This window comes from Notamacropus eugenii, chromosome 3, assembly GCF_028372415.1.
Source record: "Notamacropus eugenii isolate mMacEug1 chromosome 3, mMacEug1.pri_v2, whole genome shotgun sequence".
NCBI lineage: Eukaryota > Metazoa > Chordata > Mammalia > Diprotodontia > Macropodidae > Notamacropus > Notamacropus eugenii.
The window spans coordinates 489,050,197-489,078,164 of NC_092874.1; the positions used below are offsets into that span (position 1 = coordinate 489,050,197).

The following is a 27,968-nucleotide window of genomic DNA, read 5'->3' on the forward strand; positions in this document are numbered from 1 at the left end:
AAAACTCTCAAGTATCTCAAACCAGGAAGAGATTAGCTGTCCACTCCCCTGGCATTTCCAGGCATGGATTACTCAGCACAACTGAGCATCAAAGCAAGGGGAGTGACAGGCATGGTAGCTGTGCCTCCCCCCAGCATAGATGGATGTCTGAGGGGGACAGATGAGTCTGGTCTGTTCCAGGAAGTCCTGTTCAGGAGGATAGAGACATGGGTGTTAAAGTCTAGGGGTGGGGCATATGGCCTCCAGGATCAAGGCCCCAAATACCCCAAAACTGTTTGCACTGGGTCTTCTCCCAATGCCATGGCTGGGATGTACCCCTTGCAAGAAATGATTTCCTGGGGCAGGGGATGGCTGTGGGCTGTGGCTGCTTTTTGTGACTGAACCTTGGCTCCCAGTTACTCTGGACAGCCTTGCTGCTCTTGCCCAGGGACGTGCTGGATAACTTCGTAAATTGTGCCGTGCACCTCCTGCCTGGGGCCCCACTCAGAGTCACACATGGGCCTGCTGGAAATCTAGAAGATAGACCAATAGAGGAAGCATTTATTAATCCCTTAGAATGGGTCAGGCTCAGGCATCATCACACACAGGTAAAGGGCAGATAAGCAGTGGCCCAGCAGGCCATGACCATGCCCAGGGTCTTATTGTGCCAGACACCATTAGGGGCTGCTTGCTAGTCTGGGCTGGCTGCTATGCTCCTGATTATGGCACCTGGGAGCTTTCTGGGGGACATGCCCCCTCAGGGTCTGGGGAAGTCAGCCTTGGCCTGACTCATACTTGGGAGCCTTGTATCCAGGCTGCCCTCAAAGGTGTCGAACACCTGTGCCCGAGCCCAGCTGCAGCTTCTGTTCATTTCCAGGGAGGAGTAAAGGCAGGTAGAATTCCACCCTCCTCCCCACTTTCCTCTGCCCTTCTGATCCCCCCCCCCATATGTACACACACACACACACACACACACACGCATGCACGCACCCTGGGAGCAGTGGAAGGTTCTGGAAAGGCAACAAATTCATAGATCCCAAAGTCAGCCAGGGCATCTTCATGGCCTGAAAGAGATAATGCATCAAGCACTGACTAAGCACCTACTGTGTGCAGGATGCTCCTGCCCTCAATCAGCTTCCATTCTACTGGGGAAGGACCAAGGTGAATGATTGGGGGAAGTGTGAAAATGAGAGCACTCACTATGGCAGATCAGGGAGTCAATGATTAAATGCCTCCTGTGTACCTGGTGCAACCCCTGCCTCTCGATAGGAGGCAGTGGGGAACAGTGGTCAGTGTACTGGACTTAGAATCAGGACCTGGGTTCAAATTCTACCTTTGACACTGACCAACTGCATGACCATCAGTAGCTTCTTTATCTATAAAATGTAGACAGACTCATTGTGAAGATCAGCTGAGGTAATGTATGCCACATACTGTAGAAATGCAAGTTCTCCTCTCCCTTACTCAGGGATACAACCTGCACATCTGTAAAGTCATATAAATGCAAGGTGAATTCTAGGCCAGGGCATTAGCAGCAGGAGAGGGCAAGGGAGGAGTGTGAGCCCTCCAGGTGTGGGGGATGGCAAGTGCAAAAACCCAGCAGTGGGAGATGGCACCTAGTAGGTGAGGAACAGCGAGTCACATGTATAGAAGAGTGATGAGGAATAAAGTGGAAAGGGTAGATTGGGGCCTGTGAACAGGTGATGGTGGCCTGAATGAGGATGGAAAGACTTTAAGCAGCAAATGGCATCTGTGGCTTTGACAGAAAATGAGGACTCTACAAGGCAGAGGTGAGGAGGGCATGCATTCCATGGTTGGTACACAGCATGTGCAAAGGTGTGGAAGTGGGAGTTCAGGGACCAAGACATTTTGACTGGGACCTCGAGTGATTGAAAGAAAATCATGGGAAAATCTGGAAGAAGACAGTGGAGAGCTTCAAAAAGCATACTAAGGTGTTTGTGTTTTATCCTAAAGGGTACGGGAGCTGCTGAAGCTTTCTTGGGAGGGGTACAGTATCAGAACTAAGAAAGGAGAGGAGAGATTGGAGGTGAGAAGGCCATGAGTCCAGAGGAGAGGAGATGGTAGTCACTCCACAAGCTTTGGCCATGAATGGGGGAAAGAGTGGAGGAAGGCTGTGAAAGGATGACTTTGAGCTTTGGACAAGGGGCAGCAGGTCTGAGATGCAAATGAAATCCTCAGGAACTGTCCAGAAGGCAAGTGCTGATGGAGCTGGTGAGAGGTAAGGGCTGGCTATTCATATTACTTGGGACTCCTTTGTGTAATGGTCATAGCTTATGAGGTCACTAAGACTCTCCCAGGGCAGATTGCTGGGGAGATGAGCATGACTCCGTAATGGAGACTGAGCAGCACGGTCATACAGGTAAGAGGAGAATCAGGACAGAACAGGGGGCAGAGGTGGTCAGAAGCCATGGGAGGAGAGACACAAATGGAATGCAGGCCATGGGATCCCATTTAATAGGTTGGGAGAGTCCAGAGGTGGAGGCCAAAGCTCTGCTGGAAGAGGCAGCCAGGGGCCTTTGGGAGGTCAGTGAAAGAGTGGTCCAGAGAGGAAAAGATCTCCTGAGGGTGTCAGGGGTTATGTCAGGAAGGCGGAGGCCTGGGCAGGTAACAGCAGGTGAAGAAACCTCCTGGAAGGAAGAGGAAGGGAAGGACCTGCCAAGAAGGATAGAATGAGTCTAAGCTGGGGATTGCAGAGGGAAGAGCAGGATGAGCTGTGGCCACAGCAGCAGAGAATCATCAGTTAGGGAGAAGGGGAAAGGCTGTTTGCCATGAGGAGAGTCCAGTGGAGATGAAACGATGCATTTGTAGTAAGTTGTGAGTCCAAGGCTGGAGGAAGAAGATGGAGTAACTCAGGGCTGGTGTTTGGCAAGATAAGCTCAGGGACAGGATGAGGGGGAGAGAATGGAGGATGGTGGGTTTGGGTTGGGCAAACTTAGGGTCCTGCCTGGGGGGAGGGGAGCTGGGCCAGAGCAGGGCAAAGGGCTGGGGTTGAGGTGAGGAGCATTAAGGTAGAGGGAGAGATGAAAGGAGAAAAGAGGAAAAGTTCAGAGTCCCTAATGGGAACAGCCATGGTGAGGGTGGCACTGAAGTTCTGACCATCCCTGTGGGTGCCTGGGGTGCAGTGGAGACAAGTCTTGGAACACTGAGAAACTATGGAGTCACCCTTGAGGAGGCACTATTAGTATGCAAGTAGAGACTGAGGGGAGTGAGGACCCAGGCAGGGAGAGTGCCCCAGCAGGGCTTCTGGGACAAATGATGCAGATGGAAGGAGCAAGGGGGAGGGACCCAGGGCTCTCCTCCTCCTCGCTCCTCTGTGTACACATCAGCCAACTCACTCCAGCAGACTAGCTTCCTGAAGGGAGGGGCTGCCTCATTTTTGTCTTTGTACGTCTTGCACACAGTAGGCACTTGATAAATATCAGTCTAATTGGATTGAACTGACTCTGAACATGCCCCCACTTGTTACTGCGCCCTGGGTGAGAAATCCTATGAGACAGGGCGCTGTCCCTCCGCGGGCATCTGCTCACCTGCACACGGGTGCAGCTCAGATGCAAAGAGCCCTCAGAGAGGCTGGGGGCGGAGATGCTTCATGACCCGACACCTCCCACCTCCCATGACTCCTCTTTCCAAGTAGAGACCACCAATACCCGTCAGCCTGACCCTCCTAGAAGACTCAGGAAGCCTCCATCCCCTCCCGAGGCCTGAGTCACAGACAGAGATAGTGCCAGGGAATGGCACAGAGCCTTCTCAAGGGCTGACTGCAGAGGGCAGCTGCCAGCAAGCCCTTTTGCCCTTTCCTCTGAGCCTGGGGCATTTGCTGCAGCCTGTGGGGCCAGAGAATCCTGCAATGGCCCAAGGGAGGCAGCCCCTGGGGCCTGGAACAACTCCAACCATCTGGAGCAGCTGGTGTGGCTGGTCACCTGAAAATGTTTGCGCTTTCCCGTATTCGAATTCTGACCTGAGGAAAAGAAATAGACACGTGTGGGATTTAGTGTCATGGGAAATATTCCCAAGGCACACTTCTGGCCCAAGACACCGTGACCAGGTCCTTACCTGCGTGCGTGCTTCTGGCAGATGACTGCAGCCGGAGCACAGAGACAGAGAGAGACACACAGAGAGAGCTCAGTGAGTCACATTGGCTGCGAGGAGCAAAGGCAGGAAAGTCTTCAAAACAAATGGGACCTACTTTGGCAGGGTCGGCATTTCTTCCACAGGAAAAAGCTGCTCATGGCTGTGATCAGGAACACGGAGATGCCCGTGATGACGGCCAGGGATGACTTCCCTCTGCCGGTGACCTTCTCTAGTCCTGGGGAAAGAGTGGACCTCAGAGGGTCTCTGAGCCCAGGGGCACATTTAGGACAGAGTGAAGGAGCTGTCCCCACTGCTGAGGACTTGGGATGGAGGAGGCGCTCTACCCAACACACTGCCACAAGAGCTTTGGTGTTAGAGTCTCATAACCCTAACCCTGACCCTAACCACTTACCTGCTTATCATTCTGGGTGTCCAAGAGATAATACCAATGGACATGCACTCTCATTGGACAGACAATGGGCCGCCTTCATCCAATTGGTTTTTCTCATGAACATGTTTAGGCCAACCTACTTCGAATGAGGGGACAAGTTTAAGCGTCTGCAGTGTTGCAGGCCTCAACACAAGCAGGACAAGTTAATCAGCTGCCCGAAGCATCTGGAAGCCAGCAGAGGGCTCCACCTGTTGGTGTCCTGGAGGCCTTCAGCAGTCAGTCTGGTGTAGCCTATGGCCCCCTTCTCAGAGTCACATTTTTAAGTGACTGAGTGGAGCACCAGATTGCAGCTAGAGGTTAATGAAAATAAAGATGTAACTGTTTTCCACCCAGGTTCCCAGACTCCCCCTTCTCTGTGGGCTCTTCTACACGAGTGGCTAATGCCTCAGTGAGCCCCGATCCGTTTCATGTTTCTGTGGATCACCAGAGGGCCAGCCAGTCAAACAGTCTCTGTTTGTCTTCCTCAGGACACTACGGTTTGGGGCATATGCACCAGAGACACTTTGCGCACAAGGACTCTGTAGGGAAGCATTGTCCTCCGCTGAGTCACATGCCTTCTGAAAGTCAACAAACCGTGAGCTCTTTTCTCTACATGTTTCAGTCCACTGCATGAATCCCTAGATGTGGTCTGCTCTAGAATCACATGGATGCTTCCTTCTTGTACCTTGGTTAAGCTATGATGGTATCGGGGGGCCCTCACAGAAGTTTTATATACGAAGGGAAAGTAGGTCTGTGATTAGGGAGGTGGGGACCCATTTTTGGTAACAATGAGGTCTGAGATCGCTTCCAAACTTCTGGTAGCCTTCCGTCTTTTAGATATCTTGAGAATGAATCTCTCAATACCCTCAAAATAATGTTGCCTTCTCTACATGGCCCAATGGATAGAGCACTGGGTCTGGTGTTAGGAAGACCCGAGTGCAAATCTGGCTTCAGATACTTACTAGCTGTGTGACCCTGAGCAAGTCACTTTACCTCTGTCTGCCTCATTTTCCTCATCTGCAAAATGTGGATAAGAATAGCGCCTATCTCACAGGGTTGTTGTGAGGATCAGCTGGCCTACTTAGAATCCTACATCCTTAGGCCCATGTAGAACTTTCACAAATTTTCCTGCTGGGACTCTATACATGTCACTGGCCTGAATATTTGACAGGAGCTCTTTGCAGTGTGGAAGGGCACCCCTCTCACCAGGGCAAGAACCAAGTTCTCTCTTTTCTCTTCCTCCTCTCTGTCTCTGTCTCTGTCTCTCTCTCTCTTTCTCTCCCCCTCTCTCCCTCTGTCTCTTTCTCTCTCATATCTCTCCACAGACCCTTGCTGTAAGGGACTTCTGAGGCCATCAGATCTAATCAGCTCATTTTACAGAGGAGGAAATTGAAACCTAGGGAGCCTGGGAGTTGTCCAAGGTCACACAGTTCTCCCCAGGTCCTCTAACTCTTAAGTTCTTGGCCCCAGGGTCTGAGGCACACAGTCCAGAGCAGAGACTTTGAGTGGACTCCTTGTCCTCTTGCTGCCAAAGGCCCTGGGGACACGTCCAATGGCCCAGAGTCGCCTCTGTCAGTGCAGTTGCCCAAGGAACCTTAGCAGGTGTGCTGGGAGTGGGCGGACCTGTGCTGGAGGAAAGCCTTCCTGGGGGCCTATATTGTGCCCTGGGCTCCAAAGGTTTTCCCTTCCCTTCTTTGACTTCTCTTGCCTCCACACTGAGTGTCTACTCCTTTCCTGGCCTTGTGTTGTGGGCCAGTCAGGGCTGCATTACTCTTGGGGTTGATATTGTCCCCAGGGTCCTGAGCTGGGACTGCATGTGGGTCCTTTGGGTTTGGGGAGAGCTCCTTGGCCACTTTAACCTCCTTGGTGTCAGCTTTTCCCTGTGCTAATCTCGTATTTAATTTCCTTGGGACTTGCTTCCACCTGGGTGCATTGGGATGGGTCTTGGGTAGACCAAGTATGTTCCAGGGTCACCACAGGCTGCATGCACAGTGCAGAGCCTCAGGTTTGGAAGGGGTCCTGGCTCTCTACCTCACTATCTCCACCCTCCCTCCCCTGGGGCTTTAGAATAAGCTGTGCCTTTCTCCCCTCCCAAAGTCCCCAGTGCAAACACTCTGTGCCTGACCTTAGTTAAACAAAATTAAATCACCTATGTAAATACAGACAAGTAAGGCTAGGGAGCCTTGCATCCAAGGAAGCCATATGGTGCAGCCTACATTTCTGGGTCACAGGGGAGCTGCTTCCCTCTCCAGATGGTCAGTCAGTCAGTCAACAAGAATTTATCACCCCCAGCCCAGTCAGTGTGAAATCCAGCAGGAGGCGGCAGAGTTCATGGCTGGAGGACACAGCTAACCACATAGGGAGGACCAGAGGATGGCAAACAGCAGCTCTTCCTGGACAACTTGCATGGAGAAGCCCCTCTGAAAATGGAGGAGACCCCCCACCCCCAACCAGGATCTCCAGGATGCTCCACATTCTGTGCAGGTCAGCACAGATTCAGAAGTACTCATCACTGGAAGAGATTTGAGTATGGCAGATGAATCCAAAGCAGGAACAAATGAATATTTCAAAGGCTTGGACTAGCTGAAGACTGGGGTTGTCCAAAGGGCATACTAGGGAAGAGCAATGGACCAAATTAAAGGAAATGTCTCAATGTGTTAAGGCATACAAGACACTGAAATGTGTAGCAGCACAGACAACTTCTCAATCATCTTCAGGAGGGAAATCAAACTCAGTCATCTTCTTTCATCATGGTGGATGCTATCTAGAGGTGAGTCCAATGGAAGAGGGCTTCCCTTGGGGGGATGGGTTTGGTGAGTTTCTCCAGATGCTCCTGGCTGCTGACTGGCCCAAGCACAGGGAGATGAAGGAGCTTCCTGGGTGAGACAAAACCCTAATCATCTACATGGGAAAAACCAAATGGATGATGAAGGTCTGTTGCCCAGACTACAAACTTCTGCTTTGCAGCCAGCACATGTTGTCCCCATGGTGGTCCAGGGGTCTGTGATGGAGAACTGGGCCTACAGGTGAGTCATCAAGGATACCATCCACAGATGCCTTTTCACACTAAGAGTTCCTCAGTGAGCCTGGGTGGCTGCAGACCACAGAATCCCAATGTCTCTGAAGTATCTCAATAGTGGGAGGTCCTGAGGATGGGAAGGAGGCCGGAACAACTCTGTGTAAGCAATGGTGTTTTGGGCAGCTTGACTGGAGTGGGGAGGGGTGGCCTCCTTCACTGAGCCCCAAGGGCAGCCCAGGGACCTCAAGGGAGGCCTCCTGCACCCAGGAAGTCCTCATCAGACTCCCACAGAAGGACAAGGAGGAGCCATGGATGGGGGAGGGCCCTCACCAAGGAGGTCACAAGCCCATGGGCATGTCATGATGTGTGTAGCATCCCACAAAAGGAGCACATGGGGAAGGCCTTCATAAGGCCTACCTGCCCTTTGGAGATGCGAGTAAGAAGGGTCCTCACCAAAGCCTCTGGACTCACCTGGAAGACCTCACTATTCATCTCTCTCTCTCTCTCCCTATCAACTGGAACCCAAGACTCCTCCCCAAAGTCACTGGGATGTGACCAGAGTAGGCTGATGGTCAGAAGGGAGAAGTGTCTCTGGTTACTTGGTTAATGGAAGCCGCCCTCAAGGTCACCTGGATCAACTTGGAGGGAGGAGTTTCAGGACCATGATTCTCCAAGGGCCTGAGCATCCTTCTTACTTGGGGTCACTGAATTTGACCCTGAGGCCTAGGACCATGCTCTGTCTGACTGAATCTTGTTGGCACTGTCCATTTTCCTAATCCACTTTTCTCTGTCGTCCCTCTCTAAGCAGGATGCTTAGATTAGAATAATCTGGGACAATTTATTAATGAGAGGTGGCTAAAGGGTCCTACAGTGCACAAGGCACCCAGCCCAGGAGTTGGGAAGACCCGAGTTCAAATCTGTCCTCAGACACTGACAAGCTGGGTGACCCCTAGCAAGACCCTTCAGTTCTCGCTGCTTCAGTTTCCTCATCTGTAAAATGGGAAACGTAACAATATCAACCTCCAGGATTTTTGTAAGGATCAAATAATACTGGAAGCCCTTCCCCCAGCTCAGCACATAGTAGGTGCTCTATAGATTCTCATTCCCTTCCCTGCCCCCTCCACAACGGAAGGGCCTTGCCGCTCTGTTCTTTGCTCTGTGGATGTTGTTGGTGAAATGGCTCCAGGAGCCTCCGAGCCTCTGCTCCCAGTCCCTCCCATCACACCCACCTGCTGTCCTTGTTTACCATCATCACAGATGGCTGATCTGGGCACAAGTCAAACAGGTTTGCTGGATTTCTCGAAAAGGTGACTGTCTGACGTGAAGGCTGCAATCATCTGGGGTCCTTGGTAATCAGACCTTAATCAAATATTAGGAGCTTGCAGCATCAGGAAAATGCTTTGGCTAAACATTGAAGGAGGATGGACAGGCAAGGGAAACGAGGCCCAGTCCGTAGATTCAGGTCATTTTTCATTCAAAGAAAAGAAAGTCAAGCTAGAATTGACATTTGGGTTATTTTACTACTGATGATGAAAAATCCCCTAAATCCATTAAACACAGAAAACAGAAGGTGTGGAAACAGTTGGGAGGCTTGACAGAGAAAACCCCAGACTTTGGGGAGGCCCTAAGGCATTGCTCTGTCCTAAATAGCCCTCACTGGGCCACTGGAACTCACAGAGAAGAGGCTACAGGACCCATCCGCTGAGCTCTGCTTCTGGCTCCGCATTCTGGGAGAGGGAACAAGTGACAGCATAGCATTCTTTTGTCCTCGTTGGGCTGCATTCCTGACTCTCCTCCAAGACCCTCTGCGATGCTCAGAATCTTCTCCAGCCCTGCATGACCTCACACATTGAAAGCCCCCCACTCCCACCCTGTGCCCCTCTCTGCATGAAGTACTGCATCCAGTTCTGGGCAGTCCCTCCTAGGAAGGAGGTCTTTGATAAGCTGGAGAGTTTGGAAGGAGAGCTGCAGGTGCCATGAAAGGCCCCAAGAACTGGAGGGCTGGTCCTCAAGGGGCCCGTGATTACTGTGTGAAAAGCTCTTACCTAGAGGACCCAAGAAGTCGGCCCTGTTTGGCCCAGAGAAGAGAATCAGAAGCAACAGGGAGAAGGAGAACATCAGCAGTTAAAAAAAAACCAAACACTGCCACCAAGACCAACTGCTCATGGCCAACTCTTGGTGACTCCATTTGGGATTTTCTTGGTAGAGATACTGGAGGGGTTTGCCATTTCCTTTTCCTTGCTCATTTGACAGGTGAAGAAACTGAGGCAAACAGGGTGAAGTGACTCGCCCAGGGTCACATAGGCAGGAAATGTCTGAGGTCAGATTTGAACTCAGGAAGATGAGTGTTCTTGATTCCAGATGCAGTGCTCTGGGCACTTTGGCACCCCCTAGCTGCCCTTCCTAACAGTTACAAGCTCTCCAAAACCAGGATGGGCTGTTTGGTCCCAGGAGCATGGGGGGAGACTGTGGAGAAGTAGGTTTAGGTTTGATATCCAGATGAACTTCCTGCTAAGTAAAGTGTTCTGAAGGGGGAGTGGCTATCTCTAGAGGCAGGGGTCTCCAAGCATCACTTTGGGCCTGGACCAGATGGCCCCTGCGATCCCCTCTAACCTCTGAGATGCAGAAAGACCATCAGGCAATTGTTTAAACATCATGGGGAGTTGAAGAGGGAGCTAGAACTCAGTGAGGGAGAATGTCCCCTGCTATGGGCCCATGAACTCTGCTCCAATCATCTTCAAAACTGGAGAATGCGCTTTGGCAGGGATACTCTGTGAGCATTTGGAGAAGCTGAATCCAGGGCAGGTCATGCCCGCCTAGCCTCATTTTCTTTTAGTAATGTGTCTTCAGCTTGTGGGACCAGGGAAATGCCCAGAGTTTCTTGGGCTGACGTGTTCAGGGAAGACCTTTGGTGTGATGGCTGCCAAGCCCTTTTTGGGGATGCTTTCCACCTTTGGTGTCCACTTGTTCCACCCAACTCTTGGGGCCACCTGTGGCTCCAAGAAACTACAGCATGCACAGTGGCCACACCCCGGTATACTGTTTCAGCAGACCAACCAAATCAGCTTGAGGGAAATCAAAGGGTCTCAAACCCATTGTTGAGTTAGGGGGATGTCTACCCCAAGCATGTGAAGACTTCCTCTGATGGAATGGGTGAATGAGAACAGTTTGTTCCAACGGCCATGAGGGCAGCTGAAGCAGGCAATGTGGAGCGCTTAGAACTTGGTTAGACACCAAAGACGCATCCTGGGCCACTGCCAGCCACCTTGACTCTATCCTGCCACTGGACTATGATGACTCTGGAGGAGAGAGTGAGTCTGACCACTTTGCGCAACTCTGCCTCACTTAAATCCAATTTATGCACTCAAAAGGCATCAGGACGGGAGGAAGAGATGCTCCCCACAAAGTTACCAACCCTGTATGCAGGCCACGGGTGCTAGAGGTATACTTGAGAGATTTTAGCCAAACCTCGGTTTCTCCTGCTGTTCTTGGGGAGAAGATGGAGAGAAGTGGGTGAGAGGACAGTACAAGCAGAGAGATTTGGGATGGGCCACCTGGTGGATCCAAAGAGAAGACATTGCTGAAATGTCACTAGTTGGAACCCACCTGCACATGGATCTTTGTTCATAATAATACATGATTAGGAGAAGGAGCACCTGGTGTAGGAACTGACCCCCTCAGGCCCATTGCAAGGTCCCAGGGAGTTTGTCCTGGGCTTAGTAACTTGCCTGAGCTGCCATGGTGATCCAGTATCAGATATGGGCACTGGGATCTGAGCTCAGGTCTCCCTGACTTCTCCCTAGTGCATGTATAAGAAAGTTTGAAATGGGCTAAGACTGACCCACCAGGACCACACTGCCCGAGCATGCCGTCCTGGGCTTCCAGGCACACGCTGTATCGGAAGGGAGGACATCAGAGTTCAAATCCCCTCCTGCACTTGCTACAGCTCTCGGGGTGCAGAGTAGGAGGTCAGAGTGGCGCCCCCGCATGCGGCTGCCTCCGAGACATTCCTACCTTCTCCAGCCCAGGGGTTCTTACCTAGAGACGTGATGATCACGGTGAAGTGCGCCTCCCCTCTCCGCCCTGTGACATTGTTGTAGGCACAGCACGTGTAATCAGTGCTCCGGCCCAGGCTCTCCGAAGCCACCTCCAGGTGGGGCCCATGCTCGATCACCTGAGTGGAATTGTCGTCCCGCTGAATCCACGAGTAAATGTTGGGGGGATTGGAGTCCGCGGAGCAGTCAAAGCGGACGGCCTCTCCAAGGTCAACAGTGAACACCTCTCCTACTCTCAGGCCTCGGTCCGAATTGACTGTGAGTCCATAAGGCCCATCTGCATTAGAGGAAGAACGGAGGAGAGGCGAGGCTCAGCTTGCCAAGCTTGGGGGCTGCTGGGTAGCAGCATTTGGGGGCCCACAGACAGGGGCTGAGGCACCCACCAGACCACCTCAGCTCACCATTCCCTTCCATTCCCGTCTCCTAGAACATTCATGGTGGAACCCATGAGCTTAGCCTCGTCTGAGTAGCTAGCGCTTCATTGGAGAGCTGACCGAACCACAGGTCAGACAGGCTTGAAATCCAGGCCTCCATGCCAGAGCCCCCAAAGCTGGCACCCAGAACTGGAGCAGGGGGAGGTAAGAACCATCCTGGCTGAGCTCTCTGCCCTGAAAGAGGCTCATCTTGGGACAAATGTCCCCTCCTAAAGAGTGAGGCTAATGGCACACCTTTATGGAGTGCCTACTCTGTGCCAGGCATTATGTTAAGCATTTTACAGATTTGATCTCATTTGATCCTCATGCAAACCCTGAGGGGAGGTTGCTATTACTGTCTCCATTTTACAGTTGAAGAAACTGAGGCAAACTGGGTAAATCACTTACCCAGGGCCACGTAGCTAGTAAGCATCCGAGGCCAGATTTTGGCCTCAGCTATTCCTGGCATCAGGCCCAGAGCTCTGCCCACTGCACTATCTCGTCGGCTGCCTCATGATTACAGGTCTGCTTTCCCCAGTCTTCCCTCCAACCGGCAAGAGCAGCGATATTGCTTGTAAGAGGGCTGGATTTCATCCACAAAAGGTGGTCCCCACGTATTCCCTAAGCTTGAGGCCCTGAGATGAGGGCAAGCATCTAGGGTGCTGAGGTCCTGCTTGCTGCTACTACTTAGCTGTGTGACTTTGGGAAAGTCCTCTCCTCTCCTGCACCTGTTTCCTCACTGGTAAAGTGAGGAGCCAGGCTGGATGACCCTTCTGATGTGCTCTGGCTCTTGGCATGCTGGCTACTCATTCTCGCTGTACCAGGGCGGTTTGTGGAAGAATGAAAGGAAGGCATATCTCACAGTGACTTTATACCAAATCTCACTGTGGACCTGACAAGGGTCTCTCTTTCACACTGTCTTAACTGCAGACCACATGCCAGTTCTCTCAGATCACAGCCCCTGACTCAGTGCAGGAGGACGGAGAAGTTTTGGTGCTGGGGGAGCCACCCAAGGCGTGGGAATTCCAGTCACTGGAGGGAATTACAAGAAGAAAAGGAAAGTCACTGGATAAAAGACGCTGAAGGCCCTCCCTGAACATCCATCCACTTAATATGTCTCTGGCAGCACCCCTTCCCCCATCCCCCATCCCTCTTATTGACCCCTCATCTTTATTGGCTGAAAGCTGCTGGTGAACTGGGGATTAGAAGGCAGAGCCTGGGAGGCTGCTGCCCTCTTTGGACCTGCCACTGTCTGACCTGTTATCCCCTGAATATGATAACACAACAAAACCAAGTCCCCTCTCCAAGGTCAAGGCAGGTCCCCTTTCAGCATCTGTACTGCCACATGCAGACAAATGAGATCACCACAGATGCCAGTGTTAGCAAATGGCTTTAGCCCTCCTGAGGGACTTTGGCTACCTGTTCACAAGTCCGAGCGATGAGCTCAGCTGCTGAACCCAAGAAGGAAAGGAAGATGAGGAGGAGGAGGCCTCACCTCTTGTTCATCCCTAGTATGGCTCCAGAGTGTCCACTGAAACAGTGATATTTGGAGCTTGGATTTCAGGAGAGGAGAGGAAAAGGTGGGGGAGAGGAGGAGAGAGAGAGAGAGAGAGAGAGAGAGAGAGAGAGAGAGAGAGAGGAGAGAGAAGACAGAGGGAGGAGGGAGGAGAGAGAGCAGGAAAAGGGAGAGAAGGATAGAGAAAGGGAGAGGGAAAGAGATTGAGAGAGAAGGAGGGAGAAAGAGGAGAGAGAAAACAGAGGGATGAGGGGAGAAAGAGGACCTGTCTGCAAGTCTTCTCATGGATACTGTCCTCCCTGGGTTTCCATGATCCTCCCCTGCACCTCCCTCTTTCCTTTCTCCTCTCTCTCTCTCTCTCTCTCTCTCTCTCTCTCTCTCTCTCTCTCTCTCTCTCTCTCTCTCTCTCTCTCTCTCTCCCTCCCTCCTCTCTCTCTCCTCTTTGTCTCTTTGTCTTTGTCTCCGTCTCCATCTCCCTTCCACTTCCCTCCTCCCTTTTTGACTGTTCCTTTTCAGTCTCCTTTGATGGCTCATTGCTGCAGTATTTCCACCAAGACTCGGCGCTGGACCCCCTTTACACCTTTGGGGAACACCTTCTGTCTCCCCCATCTGAGGCTTATGACCAAAGTTACATTGAACAAGGGTGTTTCTGTTGGGTTTTCTTCCAGGGAATATTGCCCCACAGTTGCTGGTGGCCTGGGAGAGAGTTTGTGGGAGGAGTGCTTTTGCATAGATCTGGCTGGACTGATTACATGTCTCCCCCACTCCCCCAACTATTTTGTAAGATGATGTCCTCTTGTTTGTGAGCGATGGTAGAAGCTGGCCAGTTTTCCTCTGACCCTTCATGGAGGGGCCCTTTACGTTGGATTAGAAGATTCTCCAAGGAATGAAGGGTGGGAAAACTGTCCCTTCTGGCCAGGAGTTTCGATGCTCTTGGTCACTTCTATTGGTGTGATATTAGGCGTGAATGGGGAGACGCCAATAAATATGGTGAGTTCTCTGTTCACCTTGATGACAGGGCAAGGTGTGGGAGGGTACCTTTCACGCAGGTTGTCATGTGCTTTGCCACCTCGGGAGGGGACATGGGAAAGGACTCCTGTGGCTCCCAAGGACTGACTCCCTCTGTAAAAGTGAGAAGATTGTACTTTTCTCTCGTTTTCCCTATTGGACTTCCAGAACTGAGTGTGACAGCAGAGGTAGAGGAGAGAGTGACTTTCTCCCCTTTCCCTGACAGCTTTCAGCAGAAGCGTGTGACAGAGTACTCCTGTGCCCGGGGGTGGGTGGGTGAGAATACTTCAGGATACTTCCTGAATCCCACTTCCTGTGCAGAGAAGGGGACTTTGAGGATCTTTGATTTTCCAGGCAGGGTTATTTTGGAATCACATCTAGCCTGAGAAGGGAGCTCCCCAAGGAAGCACCAGCTCTGAGAGTTGCTTCGTGGGGGTCCGCCAAGTTCAGAAATTCCTGAGTTTGACTGATGGGTTGGCAAGCTCTCCAGAACTGATCTTTTGTCCCTTTTATCCTTTATTGGAAATATCGGCTATTGGGGCAGGGAGGGGAAAGTGACAGAAAAACCAAAGGGGTCAGTGACAACTAAAAAAATTCTGGAGTCCAAGCACTTGGGCCCTGATCTCTGGGAGGACCAAGATGCTCAACAGTGCACTTGTTGGGAAGCAGAGATGCGTCACTGGAGGGGAGCTCTGTGTTCAGTGAACCAGGCATTGCTGGACACTGGGAGTCTGACTAGAAGGGGAGGCCTTGTTCAGCAGCCCAAGGACATTCACTTTTGGCGGGGAAGGGGATGGACTATTTGAGGGCTTTATGTTTATTTGTGAGCATTTGCTGAGTGCTTAGCATCCCATGCATTTTCTGCAGGGTGAAATGAATGCCACTGCATTCCCATTACTCATACTGAGTGCCTGGGCAAGACGTGGGGACCCTGCTTCCCACATTTGGGAAGCCCTAGATATTAGCTTGGACTAAGCTTTGTTTTGGAGACTTTCCTGGAATAACATTTCAGGATCAGGGCAGAGTAAAAAAAAGAGTCCTCCCCTCAGGAGGAGACCAGTCCAGGCGAATCAGTGGAGTGCCTCGGAGTAACAGATTTAAATATTCATAGTACTAATGCTAGAAATGAAACATTTATATAGTAAAGCCAGAGGTGTCTCCTCCCCTCTTTGTATCCGTCTTCCTCTGATCTCCCACCACCCACAGCGTCATGTGGCACAGAGCTCCTCTGGGTTCATCCGACCCGCTGACTTTCCCATAGTCATCGTCTTCTGCATCAATCCTGAGCTCCTGGGAGTATGTCTGACCCTGTGATGCCAGAGTCACAGTATTTGTCCTGGGGATAAAAAACAAGGCATCTTTCCTTCTTTCTCTTGAGTCAACAAGGTCCGTGCCAGGTTCTGGGCCTTAGAGGGGTCTCTTGCCCAGCTGCTTGGAATCTCTTTCCCTCCCTGCCTTCTCACTGTTGGATGAGGCGCTGTGCCCACGATTCCCCCGCCCCCAGATCTTCTGTAAGAGGATTTCCCATCTGCTCTCCCTGGGGGTGCCCATGTTTGCCACATCTCTCCACATGGTGGAATTCAGCAAGTGTGTGCTGTCCAAAGAGCAGGCCAACTCCAGATTCTCAGGTTCCAGGCTGGGGCAGCTGACTTCCCAATGGAACGTCGATCTAATAGATGCGCTCTCTGTGACCTCCATCTCCCAGATAAGCCTGGGACACTTTTGTCAAAGGGGCCGTCTGCATGGCCCATCCTGTGGGCCTTCTGATCCTTCCCAGCTGTGCCCACCTGGAATGGGATCCTTATCAGTTCCAGTTCCCTTCTATGCCTACTCTCTGTTGGTCCCAGTCACCTTGTTCCCCACATTCCCCTTCCTGGAAGGCCTCAGGTTTCCATTTCTGGGAGGGGGCCTGGTGGGAACAGCACAAGGTTGACCCCGGCCCCATATTTCTGAGGAATGATGACCAAGGACCCTGGCTCGATGCCAGCCCCTGTTCCGGACGTGGGTTGGGGCCTCCTCAGATCCCTGCCCGCAGGCTGCAGGGTTTCCATAAGGCAGATGTTACTGCCTGACACAAGGTGATTAAGACACTCTGTACCTGCCATCTGCTCCCAGCAGGGTGGTGGTGGCTGTGCCCACACAGTCACCAGAGGTTAATGGGAACAGGTGATTTATCAGCCTAGAGCCACAGAGGAAGCAAACATTTCTCTCTGGACAAAGAACTCATTTCTCCGGGAGCTTGTGATCCCCGCAGGGGCTGCCCTCTCCTTGTTAGGCACTTTCATAATCTAAGTAACCACCTCTGCGAAGAGAGAGAGTGCACATGATGCTGAGGTGCCTAAAAATGACCATAAGAAAGAGCCACACTTTAGCCTCTGGACCTTGCAGAGGGAGCCTGGGGCTGGGGGGCCATTCAGTCGCCAATTGGGGGATCCTTCTCCAATCTCGGTCTCACACCAGCCCTGGCCCTCCTGGGCCAGCCTAGCAACCTTGCTGGGAATCTCAGTGTCCTCTGAGAAGACGGATGCAATATATTGGGGAGAAGGCCTGAGGACAGCTCCCTGGCCACCCCAGAGAGCCTGTCCCAGGGAGACCCAGGCCCTCCTGGCCAAGCACCATGCTGACACTACCCTGGTCAGGTATCCCTCAGGGGGAACATGAGGGTGACAAAAGCAGCACATGGAGCCACCATCCATCTATGGGCGTGACTCCCCCCGAGACAGTGACTAGCCATGTGGTGCTGGCTGACTTATATTCTGAGCCTCAACTTCCCCATCTATAAAATGGGCTCACCCTCACAGGGAGCATGGTGGAGAGAGAATTGTCGTCATCACCGTCACTGCCATCACTGTCATCAATTATGGCCTCATGACCCCAGGAGATCCATCTAGAAGTCAGAGCAGCTTTCCCCCAACTGACCTGAGCCCAAGGTTGACCTCTGGTGATGTGGGGGGCAAGAGAGACAGCCCCAAGGAAGCTGCTGATTCTAAGGGGCACTGCTGAGGTGGCCAGACGTGGCCTCCTGGACATCTGGGCAGGCCCTGGGCCTTCTTCCCTCTGCCGCCTCTGGACAGCCCAGTCCATGGGATCCCCTGCCCTCTGTGCCCTATCCAAGAGCTCATGGCACCCCCCTACCCCTGCTACAGAATTCATGCAAACAGAGACCCTGTGGCTCACCTCGCCCTCCCTTCTCATTCGGTCTTGGATGCTCCTTCTAGGCTCCTTTTCCTCTGCCCATACCCTGCCGCAGGCCCTCATCACCTCACGCATGGATGACTGTGATAGCTGCTGTGTGTGGGGGGTAGGGGGGTAGGGGGGGGCTGCCTGCCTCCAGTCTCTCTCCCCTCCATTCAGCCTCCCTTATTCAGTATGAATTGCTGTGGCTCCCTAGGGCCTCCAGGGTCAAATATAAACCCTCTGTTTGATACCTAAAGACCTTTGCCATCTGGCCCCATTCTGCCACTCCCATTTCTCTAGACAAATGATCAGCCTCATGCCCTGAACTCAGCATCCCCTCTTCCCCAGTCCCTGATTTGGTACTAAGTACAGAGCACAATGCTTTGAGAAGCCAGGGCCCAACAGAAAGATGCAGATCGATAGGCTGTGGAAGTCCTAGGGGTCACGGGAGGGAGGTCCAAAGGCACTGAACTTGGGGTCCTAACTTGGGGTATCAAGGTGGGCTTTCTGGAGGAGGGCACCTTGGTGTGCAGTCTGAATGGCTGAGCAGGAATCCAACAGGTGGAGAGGAGAGAGGACCTCCAGGCCCATTTGCCTTTTTTATGGAGGCCAGGAGCTGGACCACCCTGCTCAGAAGATTATGAGACCCAAATTCTAGAGACAGAAGGGAGCTCAGAGGCCAGCAATTCCAACTTCGAATTTTACATAAGAGGAATTTAGAGGGGAGAGCCTGTCTGCAGGCCCCATAGGTGGGAAGGGCCCAGGAAAGCCCAGGGCCTGGTCTCCCTGTACTCCCTTGTGCCACAAACACTTACAGTAGATGGTGGGCACCAGGGCCTCACTGTACATCTCACTGACGGCATTTCTCACCAGGCAGCGGAATTCCCCCAGGTCGGCTTTTGTCACAGGGGCCATGTGGAGGATGCTGTGGTCGAGGGAGAAGCTGTGGGTGGCACTAGCCCGAACTGGCCACTCGTCTTTGAGCCAGTGGTAGGTGACCCGCGTGCCAGCTGCCACTACGCATGTCAGAGTCAGGTTACCCACATTCTCCACAGCCCCAGAGGAAGGCTGGGGGTGCACGGTGGGTTTTGTCACGGGGTCTGCAAGGCCAAGAGAGCAAGTGAGTTCTCCATGAATCTGTCCCTGCTCCTTACTCCTTACTCTTGTCCCTGAGGGGCAAGAGGTCTGTAGCGCTTCTCTGGGGAGATTGCCTTCACTTGGCCACTTTCCTTTGGGGCGCTGACTTTTGGACAGCTGTGGCCAGACTGTGTCCACTCAGTCACACTGACCAACCCCCACAATTCGAGCCAATGACAGGTGCTCAAATGTGGCCTCAGAGGCTTGCTAGCAATGTGACCCAGCCCTGCCTCAGTTTCTTCATCTGTAAAATGAGGACAGTAAGAGCATCTTGGGGAGCACATGAGATCATATGTTAAAGTGTTCAGAATGGCGCCTGTGCGCAGTAGGAGTTCTGCTGCCTGATCCTCAAGGGCCAGGAAGCTGGGGGTAAAGGGACGGGAATAAGGGCAGCCTGGGAGGCTCGGCCAGTCCCCAAGAGGCAGGGGGAGGGGTTTGTGAGCCCCAGGCAGGCCAGGTTCTGGGATTTGAGGGGTAGGGTTAGGCATGACTGGCTGAGCCACAGTGCCCATGGGAAGGCGCTCACCATCCACAGTGATGAGAATCTTCTGATGGGCAGACACAGTCCCATTTCCCTGCACATTCACATTGACCTTGACAATGTAAGTTCCCTCATCGCTGAAATGGAGTGACCGGATGTGCAAGGATGCATTGGGCGGCACCATGGTGAACTTGTGCCGGTACTCCAGATCGGGGACCACGGACCTGTTCACAGAGCCCAGCAGGTATTTGGGAGTTGTCTGAGGCCTCTGGAACAGCCATATGATCTGGACGTCTGAGGCTGGGGCCTGGAAGCTGTAGACCACCGGAAGATAAAGCGCTTGACCTTGGATGCCGTGGACTGTGGCTGAGGGCACGGTCACCATCAGCCCAGAACACATGCCTGGGGAGGAAGGGAAAAGAGGGGCAGCCACTGTGTCGAGGTGGCCTCTGAGCCACAGGGTCAGTCTCTGGCACATGTCTGGCGATGAGGAGGAAAGCCAGGCACATGGCCTCCCTCCATGCAAGTACCCTTGGGAAGGTTGATCCATTGCAATGCCCAGCACCAACCTTCTAAAAATGCAGAAACGTTAGTGAGGAGACCCGCCAGCTTACATCCAGGTGGGGTCAGAGAAGGCCACGGGCTTGTTGACTGGCTGATGGGGAACGCGATTAGGGATCTGGGCATCTGTTTGTTCCAGGGCCAACGCGAATTGGGTTCTTAGCTGTCGACATTACCTGCATCGGACTGGCCTTTCCTAGCTCTAGGACTGTCTTCTGACACCTTCCTCCCTTCCTGGACTCTGGGCTCAGTCTTCCCTCCTGGCTCTTTCCCCATGTCCCAACTCCATTCATTTCCTTTTTTTCCCCTTTAATAGCATTTTCATTTGAAGCGGTCTTAAGTCAGAGCCCAAGGAAAGCTCCTCCCCTCCCCCAAGTCAAGCAACAATCTCACGGAAGTTTGAGGAACTGGAAAAAGCCTTCGTTCCCATCAAAGGAAAAGGTAGGGGATACAAAAATAAGTATTTTAAGAATCACATTTGTACCTAAGCAACACTCTTACCTCCCTCCTATGGAGAGCAGGGACGTGCTTGCCTTTCTTTAGATCTCCAGGGCTAACCCTAACCCTAAATGGCATGCAGTAAGTGCTCAAGAAATGCTTGTTGGCTGACTGAGAGCCTGACTACAGGACACCTTGATGTAGGAAGCAGATGGCAAAGGGCCTGGAATACGGGTCAGAGGAAATTGTGCTTTATCCTGAAGACTAGAGGGAGACCCTGCCGGCCGCCAGCTACTTCCCACCTAAATGTCTGTTGTTTCTCCTAACTCTGCCTCACAGATGCTTTGAGAAGCCAGGCTCCATTGGAAAGATGCAGCCCAACATGCTGTGGGAACCCTAACCCTAACCCTAACCCTAACCCTAACCCTAACCCTAACCCTAACCTTAACCCTAACCCCCCTGGGTGGCGGGTAAGGGACCTACTTCCCTACTTTGCAGAGAAAGTGTTTCTGAGAAGCAGCCTGGGAGAGTGGAAAGATCCCTGGGTCTGGAGGCAGGAGAGCTGGAATCCTCAGTCACGGGCATGGAGACAGGGTGTGGCTGCTGTGCATGCTCTGGCTTCTAGGAGCTGCAGGTGAGAGCCAAAGGTGCACGAGCAGCCCTGAAGGGCTTGGCCTCCCTCACAGCACAGGGGCTGGTCGTCCCTGAACACTCCAGGTATGCTGTATACGTACACTTGCATGCACACAGACACAGACACAAAGACACACACACACACATAGAGACAGACACATACACAGACACACATACAAACACATACTGTATTCATCCTTTGTTGCCGAAGAAGACCATGCCATCAGAGAGATGGTGACATGACTTGCACTTGACTATTTTGAGTGAGGGAGGGCTGTGCAGGTCACCAGCCTCACTTCTCTTCCAGAGCCATCTGGATCCAGTGACCAGATATTCATCAGGATGACCCAAGATGCACTGGGTCATCTTGGGCCTTTTAGGCCAAGGTCTGTGCAGATACTCACTTAGGGTGAGGTAACGCCCATTCATTGAATAGGCCTGTTATACACACAGATAGACATATGCACATACAGACACACAGAGACACACACAAATACAGATACACACATACACAGTCACTCACACAGACACACATACACAGACGTGCACATAGTCACACACAGACACACAAACACACACACACATATAGACACACACAGACACAGACACACATACACAGATACACACATACACAGTCACTCACAGAGACACACACAGACACAGATGTGCACATAGTCACACACAGACACACACACACACACATAGACACACACAGACACAGACACACATAGACACAGACACACACATACACAGTCACTCACACAGACACACACATACACAGACGTGCACAGTCACACACAGACACACAGACACACAGACACAGACACACACAGACACAGACACACACACCCCTCTAGGAGTCGCAGGTGAGAGCTGAGAGGCAAGTGGACGAGCAGCCCTGAAGGGCTCGGCCACCCTCCCACCATCTGAAGGTCTTGGCTCAGTGCAGTGACTGGGGGGGATTGATGCCTTGAGAAGATCACTCTGCGCTCTATTTGTAATGGATTGTTGGAGTCACAAAGTGTGGCTTGTATCCTGGGGTTGGACCACAGAATGTTGTTGGCCTCCTGGGCCCTGCCCTTCTCTGCTGGTCACGCCTCCGCCTACCCCAGTTGGCTGAGCCTCATCATTTACTTGGGGAGAAGGTGTCATGGTCCTTTGTACCAACAGGAAAGACCCCTTAGTAAAAACCACTTAGTCCATCAACATTGGTCCAGGGCCTTCCTGTGCACCAGGCCCCATGCCAAGTGCTGGGGATACAGAAAGAGACAAAAGACAGCCCTTGCCCTCCAGGATCTAATGGGGAGACAAAAAACAGACCTAGACACACAGAGGAACTCTCTGCAGGACCGAGGGGAGGCCTTGGAAAGAAGAGGGCTGGGGGTGGGCTTCCTGTAGGAAGTGGGATTCTAGTTGAGACTTACAGGAAGCCTGGAGGTCGGTTGTTGGATTGAGGAGAGAAAGCGTCCCAGGCCTGGGCAACAGTGGGAGAGAATGCCCAAAGCAGAGAGTTGGAGGGTCTTGTCATGGAACAGCTGGGATCCCTGGAAAGGGAGGAGGGGGCAGGATTATGAGGGCCTTGAATGGCAAAGAAAGCACTGTGGTCGGGACAACTAAATGATTCTCAACTGTTCATTTGTGGGGGAAGCAATCTGGCCTCAAGACAGGGTGATCGCTGACCCCTCGGGGGGCCCCCCTAGAATTCCGAGGGGGCACCCAGGACTCATCTGTGAGAGCGAGAGATCCATGGGCTACAGCCCTCTGAGACCTGAGACTTGGGTGGGACTCCTCCTGTGATTTCTGAGGTAGAGGAAGAGTGGGGACCTGAGAGGTGCCTCCTCAACAGCCCTGCTCATGACCTAATGAGCTGAGCCCTGAGCCAGGAGGGAAGGATAAAAAGGGAAAGGTGAGAAGGAGGGCCCCGGATCCTCTCCAAGAAGAAGCCACTGGCTTCACCCACGGTGCTCCCGGTGCCTGTCCAGTAAAGGACATACTAGTCTCCTGGGCTCATGGCTTTTACATCTCCTCAGACACAAAGAGGCCAGGGGTCAGCAAGGGATAAACGTGTTGAAATTGGGGCAGAGTCCAGCCTTTGCCTGAATGTTAGGAATTTTCCCACTGGGGGCTCTGGGCTACGGTGACTTAGCTACCAACTTTTCATCTCATATGACTCCGGGAAGTAGAAGAGGAAACCTCTGGGCCAGACATTCTGTTGTTCCTAGGCCAGAATATGAGGTGATGGCTGTCCACGGGTGTGGCTCATGTTTGTAAAGGAGGGCTGCTCTGTGCTTACTTAGCAGGGGGCAAATATCTGGCCACTGGACCCAGATGACTCTGGAGGGGCAAGAGAGGCCGGTGACCTTGCACAGCCCTCCCTCACTCGAATCAAAGTCAACTGCAAGTCATGTCATCATCCTGATGTCGGGAAACACCACAACAGCAGGGGGCTGGCTACTGCATTGGATAAAGGACTTGGAATCGGAGAGTCTTGAGTTTAAATTCTGCCTTGGATCCTTCCTAGCTGTGTCACCCTAGGCAAGTCACTTCCCTTCCCTACTGTGTACCCCAGGGCTAATAATCACACCTACCCCCCAGAATGATTGTGTTTCTTCATAACCCTAATAATACGGCCCAGACGTATTCCCTCAGTCTCCAGCTACCCGAAGGGCTGCTGCCAGGTTGGAAGGCAGATGATGGAGACCTCCACCCAGCTCTGCCTCAGTTTGCTTTGGGGATTTGGGAAGGGTCACCACTCGACAAGCCTGGTAGCCTGTGGGCTGAGTGGTGCCCCACTGTTTGGTGCCAGTGATCAGGAAGGGGAGCAGGAAGGGGAAGAGAAGGGGTGTTCTTGAGAGTGGTTCTGAGATTGCCAGGCCTGGAGTCAGGCTCATCTTCCTGAGTTCAAATCTGGCCTCAGACACTTCCTAGTTGTCACTGGGCAAGTCACTTCACCCCATTTGTCTCAGTTTCCTAATCTGTAAAATGAGCTGGAGAGGGAAGTGGCAAACTGCAGTATCTCTGCTAAGACAGTGCCCAATGGGGTCCCAAAGAGGCTGCCAGGACTGAACAACAACTACCACAGGAAGCTCAGGGCTGTATCCAATTACATTTAATTAGATTATAGGTTTTTTCAAAATCTTAAAATAAGAATTCCTTAGATGACCTTTTAAAATGGTGTTTCCAGCAATAAATCAGCAAGTTATCTGCTGGGGTGGATTTTCCCAGGAGTAAAGAATTCCAAGCGCCCAGCTTGGGCACTGCCACTTGCATCCTGGGCACTCTGTATTTTCTCTCTCTGGGGATACCAAGAACCTGGTGCTGGAAGCCCAGAGACAGCGACTGGAAGGGCAGTCTCAGAGGAGCCAATCTGAGGCACGACTTAGGACCCTCCCTCACCTATAGGAGACACAAAGCCCACAGCCAAGGCTGAGGCTGCCGAGTCCCCGGGGGGCCCGCAGGGAGCCGTGCAGCGAGCAGGGCCTTAGGCTCCCCCACAGTCATCGCCCCCAGCATGAAGGGAGACCTGCCTTTGGGCTCCCGCTACAGACTCCGGGCGTGTGCAGAGGCATCCCTAATTGGCCTTGGCTCCCCAGTGATAACCACTTACCTACCCTCTCTAGCCAGGCAGGCAGGGGCCTCCAGCCCCTTTGGATCTCTGCCAGGGCAGGGTGGTGGGGTGGTGAGCCCAGTCAAAGCCTACCCCATGAGGTGGAGCCCAAGTCCTCTGCCCCACGGCCACTTGTTTTCCAGCACAGTTTGGAGAGCCCCTGAAGCCCTGTGTTAATTATAAACACGGTGTGGGGCCCCTCCCAAAGTGACCTCTGGGCACCTGGGGCCCCAAACACTCAGCCCTCTCCTCCCCATCTGTTGACAGAAAACAGACTGGGGTGGGGTGGGGAGAGATGTTCTCAGGAAGCTAAATTGAGACCCTGGAGCTGGGGCTATTAGGGACTTTCCTCCTCCCTCTGTTTGGAAAGAGAAAGCACCTGGAGGCCAGGGGCTGAGGCCCGCACCTCTCCTGTGGGGAGGTGGGGAGGATGAAGGAGGAAGGGTACGGCCCTCACTACCCCTCAGTGCCCCCTACCTTACCCCACCCTGCATCTCATTGTCCCCCACCTCTCGAACCAAGCTGCCCTGTGGGGAGGCCAGCCAGGGTCCTGGGACCCCACATGGTGACTGGGCTGGGGCAGCAGGAGCCTCTAAAGCTGGGGGCTGACCCAGTTCCAGGGACTGCATCAGGGGCTTCTCAGCAGCCCCTTTGACAACCTGACCAGACCAAGCCACCGCAGACCTGTTCCTGGAGGGGGAGGCCAACGGAGACTCAGAGATTGTGATCTTGGGAGGTCCGAAATGTCTGGGGACTCCAGCCTGCGCCCCCTCCCCACTTCCTCTTCAAACAAGTGCACACTCTAGGCACTTAGTGCTTGCTGATGGCTTGACTGAAGTGGGGTATCCTGGGCCTGAGGAGAAGATCTCCAGGCAAAGCCCGGTCCTGGGTTTGGGGGCCTGATGTTGGCATTCTGTGACTCTTGGGAGGTAAACTGCAGGGCCACTTTTCTGTCTGGAAAATGGATGAAGCAGGAAGGGGATTCATGTTCCATCCCTGCTTCTCAGACTTAAGGACTTACTGGCCTGTAGTAGAGTCCAGGCACAGTGTATGGGTTTCATCCAATGCACTTAGTGAGACAGCATTTGTAAAGCCCGCACACAGGCACCAGGCATTTAGTAGGTGCCTAATATGTGCCAATCCCTCCCTCAACCCCTCCTAAGGGACAGGCTCTGTGCTCAGTGATGGATCGGGCTGGGCAGTGGAGTCAAGCAAGGCACACATGGGGTGGACCTTCCTCTCCAAGACTCACAAGGAGGGGAGGAGAGACACGACGCAGACACTGGATCAGAACCCAGCTGTCTATGTGACACAAAGCCAAGAGGCACCTAAAGTGTTTTGGGATCTTCTAGCTAGGGAAATCTAGGAGGCAGTTTTGGCACCCAGCTGCAGCCAAGGTCCAGTCATACACCAGGACATCATCAATGCCCAAGCCCTCCCCGCTGCCTACCTTCCCTACGGTTGTCAAGGACCCTCCACCCTCCGGTGCCTCAGGCTTGACCCCTCAGTATCTCTCATCCCGTTTCCAATATGGTGGCCAGGCCTCTGCAGCATCTCACATACTCCCCCTTGTCATCTAGGACATGGCCACCCCCTGGTGCTGGCCTTCATGTCCTCCCACCTGGACTAGTGCAATAGCCTTGGGGGGAGGGGGCTACCTGCCTCTGGTCTCTCTCCACTCCAATTCATCTTCCATTTAGCCACCAAATTCTGCCCACAGCACACTGCCCATCACCTCACCTCCTATTTCCTCTTCAGCCATCCCTGGTGGCCTCAGGATCAATACAAAGTGCTGCTTGGCATTTGAAGACCTTCATAACCCTTTCCAGTCTTATACCTCACTCCCCAGGGGGCACTCCTCAGTCCCATGACCCTGGCTCCTGGCTGGTGCCCCCTGTGCCTGGAACCTTCCCTTCCCTCTGCCCTCCAACCTCTCTTCGCCCTCCACCCCAAGCTACAGGAAAGCAGGGAGGAGCCCAGGGTCCAGAACCAGGGAAGTGTGGCCACCCCTACCCCGCCTCCCATATCCCCAGTCCCCGATCCTTTCCCTCTAGCCTCCTGCCTGGGCCTAGAGCACTGCTGCCAAATGGGGAGCCTTGGGTACCCCAGAACCCCCAGGGTGGAAAGGCTCTTTCCCTCTCTCAAGAGTTCCAGAAGCTGGACTCCATAAAAGCAAAGCCAAAGCAAAGCCAAAGTTCCTTCAGTCCTGGAAGGAGCGTGGCCAGTGGCCCTGGGTGACCAGGGATGGGCTTTTCTAAGAATGATCTGTGGCCCTGCCAGGGGTGAGGTATGTCAGGGTCCCTCCTAAGCCCCCTGGAAACCGGCCTCAAGGAGTGAGGCCCCGCCTTTCTCAGGGATGACATCTTTGTCCACTTCATTTCCACAATGGGGACCCTGGGGGGCCAAGATGGCCGAGAGCAGCAGGAAGGAAAGGGGAACAAGAGGCTGTTGCTGTCACAGCAGAAGGGGAAGTGAGAGAGACCTTGCTGGGCCCCTCTGGGAAAGAGAACAGGCCCTAAGAAACAGCCTCTTTGCAGTGCAAGGGGCTGCTTCCCCGACTGTGCCCCACCCCAAGACCTGACTGGGGCCGGGCATCCTCCTGCCTCCAGACCCAGGCCCTGTGGCTCACTTCCAGACTGACCCTGGGCTCCAGCCCACTCTATTGACTCCTGAGAGCTGAGACAAGGAGACCAGAGAGGCCAAGGTCCCACCTGAAGCAGTCCAGGAGCAGTCTGCGGGGTGTGGGGGCTTACCTAGAAGAAGGCAGTACAGTTGGCAGGGCAGGATACCCCTCCAGTGCCTGGGTCTCTCAGTGGGCTCCATGCCAGCGGCAGGGCCCATGGAGGCAGGGCCCTGCTCCCGATGGCTCGCTGCTTGGGCTGACAGCTGCCGATTGATTTGTTAGGGAAATAAGCCCTGAGATAATCAGCCCCTCCCTCTGAGATCTGAATATGGCCTGTGTGTATACAAAGGATACAGGGGGAGGGTCGAACACCTGTCAGGTGGGAGGTGCCTGCCTCCCATGCCAGTCCGGGTTGCCCTGGGGCTGGAGGAAGCTGGGCAGCACAGTGGTCAGCCAGCTGGCATGTGTAGGCGGGTGGAGCCCTCCTCCCTGCCCGGCCTGGCCAAGCCCTTCCTCTGGAGGAACCTCAGTTTCCTTCTCTCAGGCCCTCCCAGCTCTTGGGACCCCAGTGTCCACCATCAAGAAAAGCTCGCAGGGGATCCCCATTGGGCCACCTTGTGGTTTTCTGAGTCCCATGGCTCCTGAGGAGGGTGTCAGTCTGCCCTGGGCCCCAGCCGGGGGGCCATGAGGGGCCGGAGGCAGCGGTGCAGGGGCTGGAAGAGAGCCTGGCCTAGGCCCAGGACTGCGGGAGGTTGTGCCTATGGATGGGAGTGTTGGCTGTGCATTCTCTTTAGGTGTC

At 53.3% G+C, this 27,968-nt stretch overlaps 1 protein-coding gene and 1 long non-coding RNA gene across 4 annotated transcripts; one reads left to right on the top strand and one right to left on the bottom strand.

The window, feature by feature from the left end:
• Nucleotides 1-301: 301 nt before the first annotated feature.
• On the bottom strand, nucleotides 302-27,494 carry HEPACAM2 (HEPACAM family member 2). Of its 2 annotated transcripts, XM_072599299.1 has the most exons (9): nucleotides 27,300-27,494; nucleotides 19,353-19,709; nucleotides 18,505-18,789; nucleotides 11,559-11,852; nucleotides 4,187-4,306; nucleotides 4,054-4,078; nucleotides 3,921-3,958; nucleotides 970-1,043; nucleotides 302-512 (listed from the first exon to the last, which is right to left on the bottom strand). In XM_072599299.1, exons 1-9 carry the CDS (start codon nucleotides 27,385-27,387, stop codon nucleotides 396-398), a joined length of 1,398 nt encoding a protein of 465 aa, XP_072455400.1. In that variant the 5' UTR covers nucleotides 27,388-27,494; the 3' UTR covers nucleotides 302-395. The 2 variants fall into 2 exon arrangements, with proteins under 2 accessions (XP_072455400.1, XP_072455399.1); XM_072599298.1 differs by lacking the exon at nucleotides 27,300-27,494 and having other exon boundaries at nucleotides 19,353-19,857.
• On the top strand, nucleotides 20,220-24,206 carry LOC140497843 (uncharacterized). Of its 2 annotated transcripts, XR_011964865.1 has the most exons (3): nucleotides 20,221-20,309; nucleotides 20,805-20,940; nucleotides 23,237-24,206. It is a non-coding gene; the product is annotated as an uncharacterized lncRNA (long non-coding RNA). The 2 variants fall into 2 exon arrangements; XR_011964866.1 differs by lacking the exon at nucleotides 20,805-20,940 and having other exon boundaries at nucleotides 20,220-20,309.
• Nucleotides 27,495-27,968: the final 474 nt, after the last annotated feature.

What these genes read in the sequence shown, in the direction of transcription:
- HEPACAM2 (XM_072599298.1), bottom strand. Translation starts at nt 19,857, where the DNA reads ATGGATCAACCTTCCCAAGGGTACTTGCATGGAGGGAGGCCATGTGCC. An exon ending in TGCCAGAAGCACGCACGCAG is followed by an intron (nt 3,959 to 4,053) that starts GTAAGGACCTGG and finishes TCTTTTCCTCAG; the next exon opens with GTCAGAATTCGAATACGGGA. An exon ending in AACCTTCCACTGCTCCCAGG is followed by an intron (nt 513 to 969) that starts GTGCGTGCATGC and finishes TCTATCTTCTAG; the next exon opens with ATTTCCAGCAGGCCCATGTG.